Source organism: Mirounga angustirostris, unplaced genomic scaffold (genome assembly GCF_029215605.1).
Source record: "Mirounga angustirostris isolate CCGP_5_RB_7025 unplaced genomic scaffold, mMirAng1.0.hap1 SCAF_7, whole genome shotgun sequence".
NCBI lineage: Eukaryota > Metazoa > Chordata > Mammalia > Carnivora > Phocidae > Mirounga > Mirounga angustirostris.
This window is the reverse complement of record NW_026991715.1, coordinates 122,174,891-122,187,655: the sequence shown is the minus strand read 5'-3', so window position 1 is coordinate 122,187,655 and position 12,765 is coordinate 122,174,891. Positions and strand designations below refer to the sequence as shown.

At 40.1% G+C, this 12,765-nt stretch overlaps 1 protein-coding gene across 1 annotated transcript in view; it reads left to right on the top strand.

Annotated features, from left to right (window-relative positions):
• Nucleotides 1–12,765, top strand: part of C7 (complement C7) — a 58,386-nt gene that overhangs the window by 35,169 nt on the left and 10,452 nt on the right. Inside the window, 2 exon segments of the mRNA XM_045904190.3 lie at nt 634–766; nt 11,874–12,065. Coding sequence (XP_045760146.2) covers nt 634–766; nt 11,874–12,065 — 325 coding nt within the window.

The window sequence follows — 12,765 nt, the reverse complement described above, 5'->3', positions numbered from 1 at the left end:
CTCCTGGGATCACAGGCCAACACCATGTGCTTGAATCTGGCCCAGTCCCAGCAGCACTTCCCAGACAGGGTAGGGGTTGGAGGGTGGAATGGGAGAAGATCAGCGTTCTGCTTCCTCTAAACGTCATCAGTGAGAAACTTAAACTTTCATGCACACGCTGATAGGATCTGAATATTTCTGTCTGTTCCTACTGGCTTTTATTAGGCAGTATTGCCAATGAAGAGTCCATAACATCTTAGTGTGAAGAATTGACTGACAAGTACCTTTCCAAAATCCAAAAACAAACTGTCTTTTCCTGAAACATGGGGGAAAGCAGTGACGTGGGCAGTGTCCACTAAAGTAATTTTAATAAATGCTTACGACAGTGCTTGGTATCTTGGGGACAATCAATAAATTATAGTAGAGTAGCGTTAATGGCTTTATTTCAATTAATGGTAGTACAAGTGTTGTTGATTAGGACCGTACAGGGAAAAATGTTTTTATAGATAATTTTCTAAATTAGTTATTTGAACTTAGTTTGCCTGATGATTCAAAGAAGGCATGATTGATAGGCCAAATATATCTAAAGAAACATTCTGTTAATGCACAATAGACATATTTTTTTCTCTCTGTCTCTCTTTCATTTCTGTATAGGATGAAGGTGCGATGTTTCCTGTTGGGAAAAACATAGTATATACTTGCAATGAAGGATACTCTCTTATTGGAGACCCTGTAGCCAGATGCGGAGACGATTTACAGTGGCTTGTTGGGGAAATGCACTGTCAGAGTGAGTGGCCTTGGCTGTAGTGTATAACTTAAAATGAGAGAATCATGGGGAAGAGAATGAATCAAGATGAACCTCTGCTCACTGTGTGGCCCGTGTCTTGACCTCCCTTTCCTGAGAGGCTCATATGATCCTGTCCAGGTTTCAGTTGTGTCTTGAAAAAGTCCTCAGCGCTCTCTAGCTGATAGTGCTCCTGTTAGGGGAGGCACATTTTACTGCAATTTTAAAGTTTCTGGTGCAAATTAGAATAGGTCAGGGAGCTCAGGTCTGGCGCAGACCTTCAGAACATCCTCTATAACTCAATTTCTAGGGATGTACCATCATCAGTGTACTTCTTCAAATGCTTTGGGTCCTATTCTGTTCAGATGTAGGCACCTGAGTACGTGCTTCTGCTAACCAAGCTAACGCTACTGTTGGCCTTCCATCTCACTCGTACTGCAGTGTAAGTTGGTTTGGTGGATGGATAGAGCTGTAGAGACATATTTTTCCTCTATCAGTTGGTCTATGCGATGTGAAAAAAGCCCTAGTGTACACATGTACATTTTTTTTCTCTTGGGTATGTATCTCCTAGTGAAATTTTGAATCATAGGGTGTATATACATTTAGACTTAGTAGATGCTACCAGTCTTCCAAATGGTTGTACCAACTTACATCCCTACCAGAACCTGGGAAGCCAAGATAGCTCTGTATCCTCACCAACACTTGACATCATCATTCTTTTAAAAATTTTAGCTGTACTGGTGAGTGTGTAGCAATAACTTATTTTTTAATTTGTATTTTTTTCTGGTGACTATGATGTCATGCCTGTTTTCATGTTTATTGGCCATTTGCATATCCTCTTTGATGAAGTGACTGTTCAACTTTTGGCCCCTATTTTCTGTTTGTCTTCTTCTTTTTGATCTGTAGAACCTCTCCTCTTCCTCTTTGTCTTTGTCTCTGTCTGTCTCTCACTCCTAGAGTCCTTGAGCAGAAATTACTGAAATAGAATATAAACATTTCCTACCTCGGAGTGATAAAGCCAAAAGTTAGTTCTTCAAAATGTTTAATGAGATGCTTGTGCTTGAAGAGCTTTTTTCCTTTATTGTGAATCTACTGATAAGAAATGGTCCCAGTCTTTGTTCATCTTAAAATGTCTTTATTAAAAAAAAAAAATGTCTTTATTTTATCTTTGTTTTTGAAGGATATTTTTATTGGGTAAGGAATTCTAGGTTAGCAGTTATTTTACTTAAGGCCTTTAAAGATTTTATTCCTTCCCTTTTGACTTCACTGTTTTCTAGTGAGACATTTACTCTGAATCTTACTGTTTCTGGTTTGAAAATCTTATGTCCAGCTACTTTTGAGAATTTCCTTTTTTCCCCAGTGCTTGGGTCTCAGAAGCACCTCCACTGTGATGTGCCTAGGTGTGACTTTCTTTGTCTTTACCGTGGTTGATATTCGAAGCACTTCTTGAATCTGGCTTTAGTGTCTTTTGTCAATTTTAGGAAATTCTTGACTATTGTGTCCTCATTGACTCTGTCCCATTCTTGCTCATTTCTCCTTGTGAGACACAAATGATGTATTTTTTAGACTGTATATATTACCTACATTCTTTTCTTTGTTTTACATCATTTTCCCCCACTCTTTGTTCCATTCTAAATGATTTTTTAGATTTTATTTTTTATTTATTTGAGAGATAGCGGGTGAGAAAGAGAGAGCACAAGCAGGGGGAGAGGCAGAGGCAGAGGGAGAAGCATGGGGCTCCATCCCAGGACCCTGGGATCATGACTTGAACTGAAGGCAGACACTTAATGGACTGAGCCACCCAGTCGCCCTCTCTGTTTCATTCTAAATACTTCCTATTGATCTACCTTCCAGTTTATTAAGTCTCTATACGGTTGTATATGATCCGCTTTTAAGAACTGTTGTGTTCTTAATTTCATTTTCCAATTCTAGATATTTAATTTGTCCACTCTTCTATACTTTCTTATTCTCTGTTGAAATTCTGCACCTTGTTATTTAATTTTTTCCCAACATGTTAATCACAGTTATTTCAAGGTCTGTTGCTGTTAATCCCAATATCTGGACCTGCTGTGGATCTGTTTCTATTGTCTTTTTTGGGGAGTTTGTTTAATTCTTGTCCTTTTGAATGTTAGATTAGTTTTGATTAAATGACAGACTTTATGTGTAAAAAAATAGAGGAATCATTTGAGGTTTTGGGTGATGTTCTTCTCTTCCTATAGAAAAGATTTGATTTTGTTTCTGGCAAGCAGTGAGGCTGTTTTATGTCTTGTTTACCTTTATTCCTAGGGTGTGGCCATTAAGGGATCCCAATAGAAAGTCTGGGATTTCTCCCTAGGTTCCTCCTTTGTGATGGGAGTAGACTTAACTCTTGATCCCTTAGTCCTATAAGATTGTTAAAAACTACCAGCTTTTCAGCCTCTGAGCTGCAGTTCCTCCTTAGTTCAGCAGTCTTTCAGCTTTTTTTTTTTTTTCAAACTACAGATACCTCAAGGAGAAAGGCATTACCAAATGTTGTAGACTTGTATCTGTTACATCCCCAGCAGCACACAACATAATTGGCTAAATATAGGCACTCAATAGATGTTTTTTTTTTTTTTTAAGTTAAGCATGTTTAATATATTTAAAGAAAAAAAAATTTAAGGTACAGAGATTATGAAAAATAAACAGGCATATTTGAAAGCCAACCAAAAAGAACTTTTAACAAAAGACAAACATAAAAACTGAAATAAGAAGAACCTCAAATGATGATTTTTTTTTTTTGAGTAGAGAATAAAGAATGTGAAATGCTTTATTTGATTTATTTTCTCCTTTTTTTTAAAAAGATTTTTAGAATTTTTTTTTACTAATATATATATATTTTTTATTCTTATGTTAATCCCCATACATTACATCATTAGTTTTAGATGAAGTGTTCCATGATTCATTGTTTGTGCACAACACCCAGTGCTCCATGCAGAACGTGCCCTCCTCAATACCCACCACCAGGCTAACCCATCCTCCCACCCCCCTCCCCTCTAGAACCCCGTTTGTTTCTCAGAGTCCACCATCTCTCATGGTTCGTCTACCCCTCCGATTTCCCCCGCTTCATTCTTTCCCTCCCGCTACCTTCTTCTTCTTCTTTTTTTTTTCTTAACATATATTGCATTATTTGTTTCAGAGGTACAGATCTGAGATTCAACAGTCTTGCACAATTCACAGCGCTTACCAGAGCACATACTCTCCCCAGTGTCTATCACCCAGTCACCCCATCCCTCCCACCCCCCCCCACTCCAACAACACTCAGTTTGTTTCCTGTGATTAAGAATTCCTCATATCAGTGAGATCATATGATACATGTCTTTCTCTGTTTGACTTATTTCACTCAACATAATACCCTCCAGTCCCATCCACGTCATTGCAAATGGCAATATCTCATTCCTTTGGATGGCTGCATAATATTCCATTGTATATATATACCACATCTTCTTTATCCATTCATCTGTCGATGGACATCTTGGCTCTTTCCACAGTTTGGCTATTGTGGACATTGCTGCTATAAACATCGGGGTGCACGTACCCCTTCGGATTCCTACTTTTGTATCTTTGGGGTAAATACCCAGTAGTGCAATTGCTGGATCATATGGTAGCTCTATTTTCAACTTTTTGAGGAACCTCCATACAGTTTTCCAGAGTGGCTGCACCAGCTTGCATTCCCACCAACAGTGTAGGAGGGTTCCCCTTTCTCCGCATCCCTGCCAACATCTGTCGTTTCCTGACTTGTTAATTTTAGCCATTCTGACTGGTGTGAGGTGGTATCTCACTGAGGTTTTGATTTGGATTTCCCTGATGCTGAGCGATATTGAGCACTTTTTCATGTGTCTGTTGGCCATTTGGATGTCTTCTTTGGAAAAATGTCTGTTCATGTCTTCTGCCCATTTCTTGATTGGATTCTTTGTTCTTTGGGTGTTGAGTTTGATAAGTTCTTTATAGATTTTGGATACTAGCCCTTTATCTGATATGTCATTTGCAAATATCTTCTCCCATTCTGTCAGTTGTCTTTTGGTTTTGTTGACTGTTTCCTTTGCTTTGCAAAAGCTTTTTATCTTGATGAAGTCCCAATAGTTCATTTTTGCCCTTGCTTCCCTTGCCTTTGGCGATGTTTCTAGGAAGAAGTTGCTTCGGCTGAGGTCAAAGAGGTTGCTGCCTGTGTTCTCCTTTAGGATTTGGATGGACTCCTGTCTCACATTGAGGTCTTTCAACCATTTGGAGTCTATTTTTGTGTGTGGTGTAAGGAAATGGTCCAGTTTCATTCTTCTGCATGTGGCTGTCCAATTTTCCCAACACCATTTGTTGAAGAGACTGTCTTTGTTCCATTGGACATTCTTTCCTGCTTTGTCGAAGATTAGTTGACCATAGAGTTGAGGGTCCATTTCTGGGCTCTCTATTCTGTTCCATTGATCTATGTGTCTGTTTTTGTGCCAGTACCATGCTGTCTTGATGATGACAGCTTTGTAATAGAGCTGGAAGTCCGGAATTGTGATGCCGCCGGCTTTGCTTTTCTTTTTCAACATTCCTCTGGCTATGCGGGGTCTTTTCTGGTTCCATACAAATTTTAGGATTATTTGTTCCATTTCTTTGAAAAAAGTGGATGGTATTTTGATGGGGATTGCATTGAATGTGTAGATTGCTCTAGGTAGCATTGACATCTTCACAATATTTGTTCTTCCAATCCATGAGCATGGAACGTTTTTCTATTTCTTTGTGTCTTCCTCAATTTCTTTCATGAGTATTTTATAGTTTTCTGAGTACAGATCCTTTGTCTCTTTGGTTAGATTTATTCCTAGGTATCTTATGGTTTTGGGTGCAATTGTAAATGGGATCGACTCCTTAATTTCTCTTTCTTCTGTCTTGTTGTTGGTGTATAGGAATGCCACTGACTTCTGTGCATTGATTTTATATCCTGCCATTTAACTGAATTCCTGTATGAGTTCTAGCAGTTTTGGGGTGGAGTCTTTTGGGTTTTCCACATAAAGTATCATATCATCTGCAAAGAGTGAGAGTTTGACTTCTTCTTTGCCAATTTGGATGCCTTTGATTTCTTTTTGTTGTCTGTTTGCTGTGGCTAGGACTTCCAATACTATGTTGAATAGCAGTGGTGATAGTGGACATCCCTGCCACGTTCCTGACCTTAGGGGGAAAGCTCGCAGTTTTTCCCCGTTGAGAATGATATTCGCTGTAGGTTTTTCATAGATGGCTTTTATGATATTGAGGTATGTACCCTCTATCCCTATACTCTGAAGAGTTTTGATCAAGAAAGGATGCTGTACTTTGTCAAAAGCTTTTTCTGCATCTATTGAGAGGATCATATGATTCTTGTTCTTTCTTTTGTTAATGTATTGTATCACATTGATTGATTTGTGGATGTTGAACCAACCTTGCAGCCCAGGGATAAATCCCACTTGGTCGTGGTGAATAATCCTTTTAATGTACTGTTGGATCCTATTGGCTAGTATTTTGGTGAGAATTTTTGCATCCATGTTCATCAGGGATATTGGTCTGTAATTCTCCTTTTTGATGGGGTCTTTGTCTGGTTTTGGGATCAAGGTAATGCTGGCCTCATAAAATGAGTTTGGAAGTTTTCCTTCCGTTTCTATTTTTTGGAACAGTTTCAGAAGAATAGGTATTAATTCTTCTTGAAATGTTTGGTAGAATTCCCCTGGGAAGCCGTCTGGCCCTGGGCTTTTGTTTTTTGGGAGATTTTTGATGACTGCTTCAATTTTCTTAGTGGTTATAGGTCTGTTCAGATTTTCTATTTCATCCTGGTTCAGTTTTGGTAGTTGATACATCTCTAGGAATGCATCCATCTCTTCCAGGTTATCTAATTTGCTGGCATAGAGTTGTTCATAATATGTTCTTATAATTGTTTGTATTTCTTTGGTGTTGGTTGTGATCTCTCCTCTTTCATTCATGATTTTGTTGATTTGGGTCATTTCTCTTCTCTTTTTGATAAGTCTGGCCAGGGGTTTATCAGTCTTGTTAATTCTTTCAAAGAACCAGCTCCTAGTTTCGTTGATCTGTTCTACTGTTCTTTTAGTTTCTATTTCATTGACTTCTGCTCTGATCTTTATTATTTCTCTTCTCCTGCTGGGTTTAGGCTTTATTTGCTGTTCTTTCTCCAGCTCCTTTAGGTGTAGAGTTAGGTTGTGTACTTGAGACCTTTCTTGTTTCTTGAGAAAAGCTTGTATTGCTATATACTTTCCTCTTAGGACTGCCTTTGCTGCATCCCAAAGATTTTGAATAGTTGTGTTTTCATTTTCATTGGTTTCCATGTATTTTTTTAATTCTTCTTTAATTTCCAGGTTGACCCATTCATTCTTCAGTAGGATGCTCTTTAGCCTCCATGTATTTGAGTTCTTTCCGACTTTCCTCTTGTGATTGAGTTCTAGTTTCAAAGCATTGTGGTCTGAAAATAGGCAGGGAATGATCCCAATCTTTTGGTACCGGTTGAGACCTGATTTTTGACCTAGTATGTGATCTATTCTGGAGAATGTTCCATGGGCACTAGAGAAGAATGTGTATTCCGTTGCTTTGGGGTGGAATGTTCTGAATATGTCTGTGAAGTCCATTTGGTCCAGTGTGTCATTTATTTTTTTTTTTAAAGATTTTATTTATTTATTTGAGAGGGAGAGAATGAGAGAGAGCACATGAGAGGGGGGAGTGTCAGAGGGAGAAGCAGACTCCCTGCCAAGCAGAGAGCCCGATGTGGGACTCGATCCAGAGACTCCAGGATCATGACCTGAGCCGAAGGCAGTCGCTTAACCAACTGAGCCACCCAGGCGCCCCCAGTGTGTCATTTAAAGTCTTTATTTCCTTGTTGATCTTTTGCTTAGACGATCTGTCCATTTCAGTGAGGGGGGTGTTAAAGTCCCCCACTATTATTGTATTGTTGTTGATGTGTTTCTTTGCTTTTGTTATTAATTGCCTTATATAATTGGCTGCTCCCATGTTAGGGGCATAGATATTTACAATTGTTAGATCTTCTTGTTGGATAGATCCTTTAAATATGATATAGTGTCCTTCCTCATCTCTTATTACAGTCTTTGGTTTAAAATCTAATTTGTCTGATATAAGGATTGCCACCCTAGCTTTCTTTTGGTGTCCATTAGCATGGTAAATGGTTTTCCACCCCCTCACTTTCAATCTGGGGGTGTCTTTGGGTCTAAAATGAGTCTCTTGCAGACAGCATATCGATGGGTCTTGTTTTTTAATCCAGTCTGTTAGCCTGTGTCTTTTGATTGGGGCATTTAGCCCATTTACATTCAGGGTAACTATTGAAAGATAGGAATTTAGTGCCATTGTATTGCCTGTAAGGTGACTGTTACCGTATATTGTCTGTGTTCCTTTCCGGTCTATGTTGCTTTTAGGCTCTCTCTTTGCTTAGAGGACCCCTTTCAAGATTTCCTGTAGGGCTGGTTTTGTGTTTGCAAATTCCTTTAGTTTTTGTTTGTCCTGGAAGCTTTTTATCTCTCCTTCAATTTTCAATGACAGCCTAGCTGGATAGAGTATTCTTGGCTGCATATTTTTCTCATTTAGTGCTCTGAATATATCCTGCCAGTCCTTTCTGGCCTGCCAGGTCTCTGTGGATAGGTCTGTTGCCAATCGAATGTTTCTACCATTGTAGGTTACATATCTCTTGTCCCGAGCTGCTTTCAGGATTTTCTCTTTGTCTATGAGACTCGTAAGTTTTACTATTAGATGTCGGGGTGTTGACCTATTTTTATTGATTTTGAGAGGGGTTCTCTGTGCTTCCTGGATTTTCATGCCTGTTTCTTTCCCCAAATTAGGGAAGTTCTCTGCTATAATTTGCTCCATTATACCTTCTGCCCCCCTCTCTCTTTCTTCTTCTTCTGGGATCCCAATTATTCTAATGTTGTTTCGTCTTATGGTATCGCTTATCTCTCGAATTCTGCCCTCGTGATCCAGTAGTTGTTTATCTCTCTTTTTCTCAGCTTCTTTATTTTCCATCATTTCATCTTCTATATTACTGATTCTCTCTTCTGCCTCATTTATTCTAGCACTTAGCGCCCCCATTTTTGACTGCACCTCATTAATAGCCTTTTTGATTTCTACTTGGTTGGATTTTAGCTCTTTTACTTCTCCAGAAAGGGTTTCTCTAATAACTTCCATATTTTTTTCAAGCCCAGCTAGTATCTTTAAAGTGATGATTCTGAACTCTAGATCTGACATCGTACTAATGTCCATATTGAGTAGGTCCCTGGCAGTCGGTACTACCTCTTGTTCTTTTTGTTGAGGTGATTTTTTCCGTCTTGTCATTTTGTGCAGAGGAGAATAGATTAATGAGAGAACAGAATGCTAGCAGAGTAACCACGTCCCCAGAAAATATACTCTAAACAAATCAGAAAAGACCTGAAGCAGTGGGATAAGAAAGGGAAAGAGAGAAAAAAGAAAAAGAAAAAAAAGAAAAAGATAAAGATAAAAACAAAAACAAACAAAACAAAACAACAACAACAACAACAAAAAAAAACAGAATGTGATCAAATATGATCAGGCTGGTATATAGATCAGTGCCACACACTAGATTTGGGGTGTATTTTCGTCTTTTAGAAGAAAGTGCCTCCCAAAATTTTAAAGAAAGAAAAACTTATATATGTACAAAAATAAGGGTTGATATGATGAAGGGATGGACTATGACTGTAAAAATGGAAATTATAAAAAATTTTATAAAAGGAGTTGATAAGAAGTTGTTTGAAAAAAGAAAGAAGAGGATTTAAAAAAAGAAAAAAGAAAAAGAGAAAAAAAAAGGGAGAGGATGTGATCAGGCAGGGGAATAGAAAACACCATATACTAGAGATTTAGGGTATATTTTAATCTGTTAGAAGAAACTATCTCAAAATTTTAAAGGGAGAACAACTTATATATATAAGCCAAAAATATGGGTAACTACTATTAAGGGATAGAATATGACTCTAAAAATGAAAAATAAAAATGTTTTTTTTTTAAAAAGGGGTTGATAAGATGTTGGTTGAAAAAGGGAAAAAGAAAAATTCAAAAAAGAAATAAAAAGACAAAAAGACAGTTAAAAAAAATTAACTTTAAAAGACTAAAGAATCATGGTAAAAAAGCCGTGAATTCTATGTGCAGTATTCCCCTAGCGCTGGAGTTCTGCCGTTCTCATTGATCGGTAAACTTGGTCTTGGCTGGCTGTTCTCGCTGATCTTCTGGGGAGGGGCCTGTTGCCGTGGTTTCCAAATGTCTCTGCCGGAGGCGGAATTGCCCCGCCCTTGCCCCCTCCCGGCTGAGTAATCTGCTCGGGTTTGCTCTCCGGGGCTTTTGTTCCCTGCGAGCTTTCCGTGCAGCTTTGGAGGCAGAGAGTGAAAACGGTGGCCTCCCAATCTCTGCCCCGGAGGAGCCGAGAACTCGGGGCCCCGCTCCTCAGTGAGCCCCCAGAGAAAAGCCGTCCGTCACTCCCGTCTCCCCGGTCTCCGGCCGCACTCCGTGCTCTCCCGGCCTGTGACCGCGCGCCTCTATCTCTGGCCCCCGACCCCGGGTGGAGTCTCCAAACCCAGCCGATCCCTGCGGTGCACTCCCGCGCGGCTCCTCCCGGGGGAGGAAGGGGAGTCTCCCCGGATCTGCCGCTTGTTGGGTCCCTGCTGGAGGAGCAGTGGCCCGGCTGTGCCGCGGATCACGGTTTATGGCCACCCCGAGCTGAGAGCCCGCGCCTGGGCTCCGCCTCTGCAGCCGGCTTCCCTGCTCCGATATTGGGAGCTCTGCCACACTCAGGCACCCCCGGTCTTTCTGTGACCCCGAGGGTCCTGAGACCACACTGTCCCGGAGGGTTCCACCCCCCACTTAGCCACCAGAGTGACGTCCCTCGGCGGAGCAGACTTTTAAAAGTTCCGATTTTGTGCTCCGCGGCTCTATCACTTGCCAGAAGCGGCCAACGGAGGCCCCTCCCCCGCCGTCTATCCTCCCGAATATCGCCTCGGATTCACCGCACGTCCTACCTTCCAGAAAGTGGTCGCTTTTCTGATGAGAGAGTTGTTGCTCTTCTTTTCTTCGATCTCCTGTTGAGTTTGTAGGTGTTCAGAATGGTTTGATCCCTATCCAGCTGAATTCCTGAGAGGAGACGAAATCCAGGTCTCCTATTCCTCCGCCATCTTGCTCCGCCCCCTAGATGTTGTTTTTGAATTAATGAATGAATGGAGTTTCTGATGGAAATGGTAAAGAAACAGAGCAGGATTTTTTTTTTAAAGATTTTATTTATTTATTTGAGAGAGAGAGAATGAGAGAGAGCACATGAGAGGGGGGAGGGTCAGAGGGAGGAGCAGACGCCCTGCCGAGCAAGGAGCCCGATGCGGGACTCGATCCAGGGACTCCAGGATCATGACCTGAGCCGAAGGCAGTCGCTTAACCAACTGAGCCACCCAGGCGCCCCAGAGCAGGATTTTGTAGAATATTGTCCAAAGTCATTAGAGAGATTGCCAAGATTTTTTTTTAAATCATAAATTATGACTTGCGTCCCATAACTATGCATGTTTCTCATATTTCTCTTTTGCTGTTTTCTCAAGTAGAAGATTTGAGCTAATGAATGTAATCGAGTGAGAAAGACTAGAGATGGAAAACCAAAGACTAATACTTGTATGGTTGTAAGGTTAAAGGTGGTTCTTTAAAACTTTCAGATAGTAAAAATATCTAATTGGATATATGTTAATGATATGCAGATGAATAGTGCTTTTGGGAAAATTTTGGTGGGACTTCACCAGACCCGAGAGATAAGTGGCAGCTGTGATAATCGTGGTACACAGCAGCCTGGGCTTTAGGACTCTGTTTATAAGTCTGGTTCATTTTAAGTGAGCATGTTGCTTTGAGGGTAGGGGTGGAGGATGGGAACTGTTTTGGTCTTCAGTCTTTCACTGGTTAATTACATGCCAGGCACTGTGGGACATGTCTTTCAGGGTATCCCAGGAGTGAACTTACCTCTTCGAAGCTCTTTGTCCTCTAATGTGAAAAAGCAGAGCATGTGTATTAGCACTATTCAAAGCTATCATTAAAAAAAAAAGATGGCTTAGGAAAGCAATGACCCTTGTATTCTGTTTTCTTTTATCTTTAGAAATTGCCTGCGTTCTACCTGCACTGATGGATGGCATACAGAGTCATCCCCGCAAACCATTCTATGGAGTTGGTGAGAAGGTGACCATTTCCTGTTCACGTGGCATGTCCTTAGAAGGTCCTTCAGCATTTCTCTGTGGATCCAGCCTTAAGTGGAGTCCTGATATGAAGAGTGTTCAGTGTGTGCAAAAAGGTGAGTAGCTCATAGGTCTGTCCAAGGACACCTGCACTCAGTGCCACTCCTTTATGGCACTGAATGGACATAACTGTGAGTCATTCCCTCCATCCCTGCCCGTCTACAAGAAGGTCAGTTCGTAGACTGGATAACAGACTCTTTTTCACATGGCACAGGTAGACTCATGGGATGCAAGGAACAGCAAGGAGAGCCCTGGTGATTCTGAAACTAACTTAAATCCTTCTTACCGAAGATTAGATAAGTTTTGGTGCTAAGAAAATAAAGAATTTTTAAAAAATAATTTCTGGTTTTCTCCAGATTTTTGGAATGTAATTTTATTAAGTACAGAGTTGAGTTGAAGATTTATAAAAAAATCTATGTTTCACTCCTGGGCTTTCAGAGAGTTTATTAGCATTATTGAAATAGAAAATTTAGAAGCATTTACACTTAACACTGCAAAGCAGAAGTTATTGAAAGCAAAGTGTTGTGGTTTGTACGGATGTTCTTAATAGTGGAAATCCAAAAATTCAGTATTTTGAACACCAAGCGAATTAAAATGATCTTTTAAGAAGCTACAGTGAGAAGAGGTTTAGAAAGCCAAACCATTTTTTTTTAGAGGTATTTAAGGTAGGATGGATTTATTTTTAAAATCACCTCCTGTTTCTTCTTTGTTTGCATTTTAAAAAATAAATGGAAAACACATGTTTGTGACAATTAA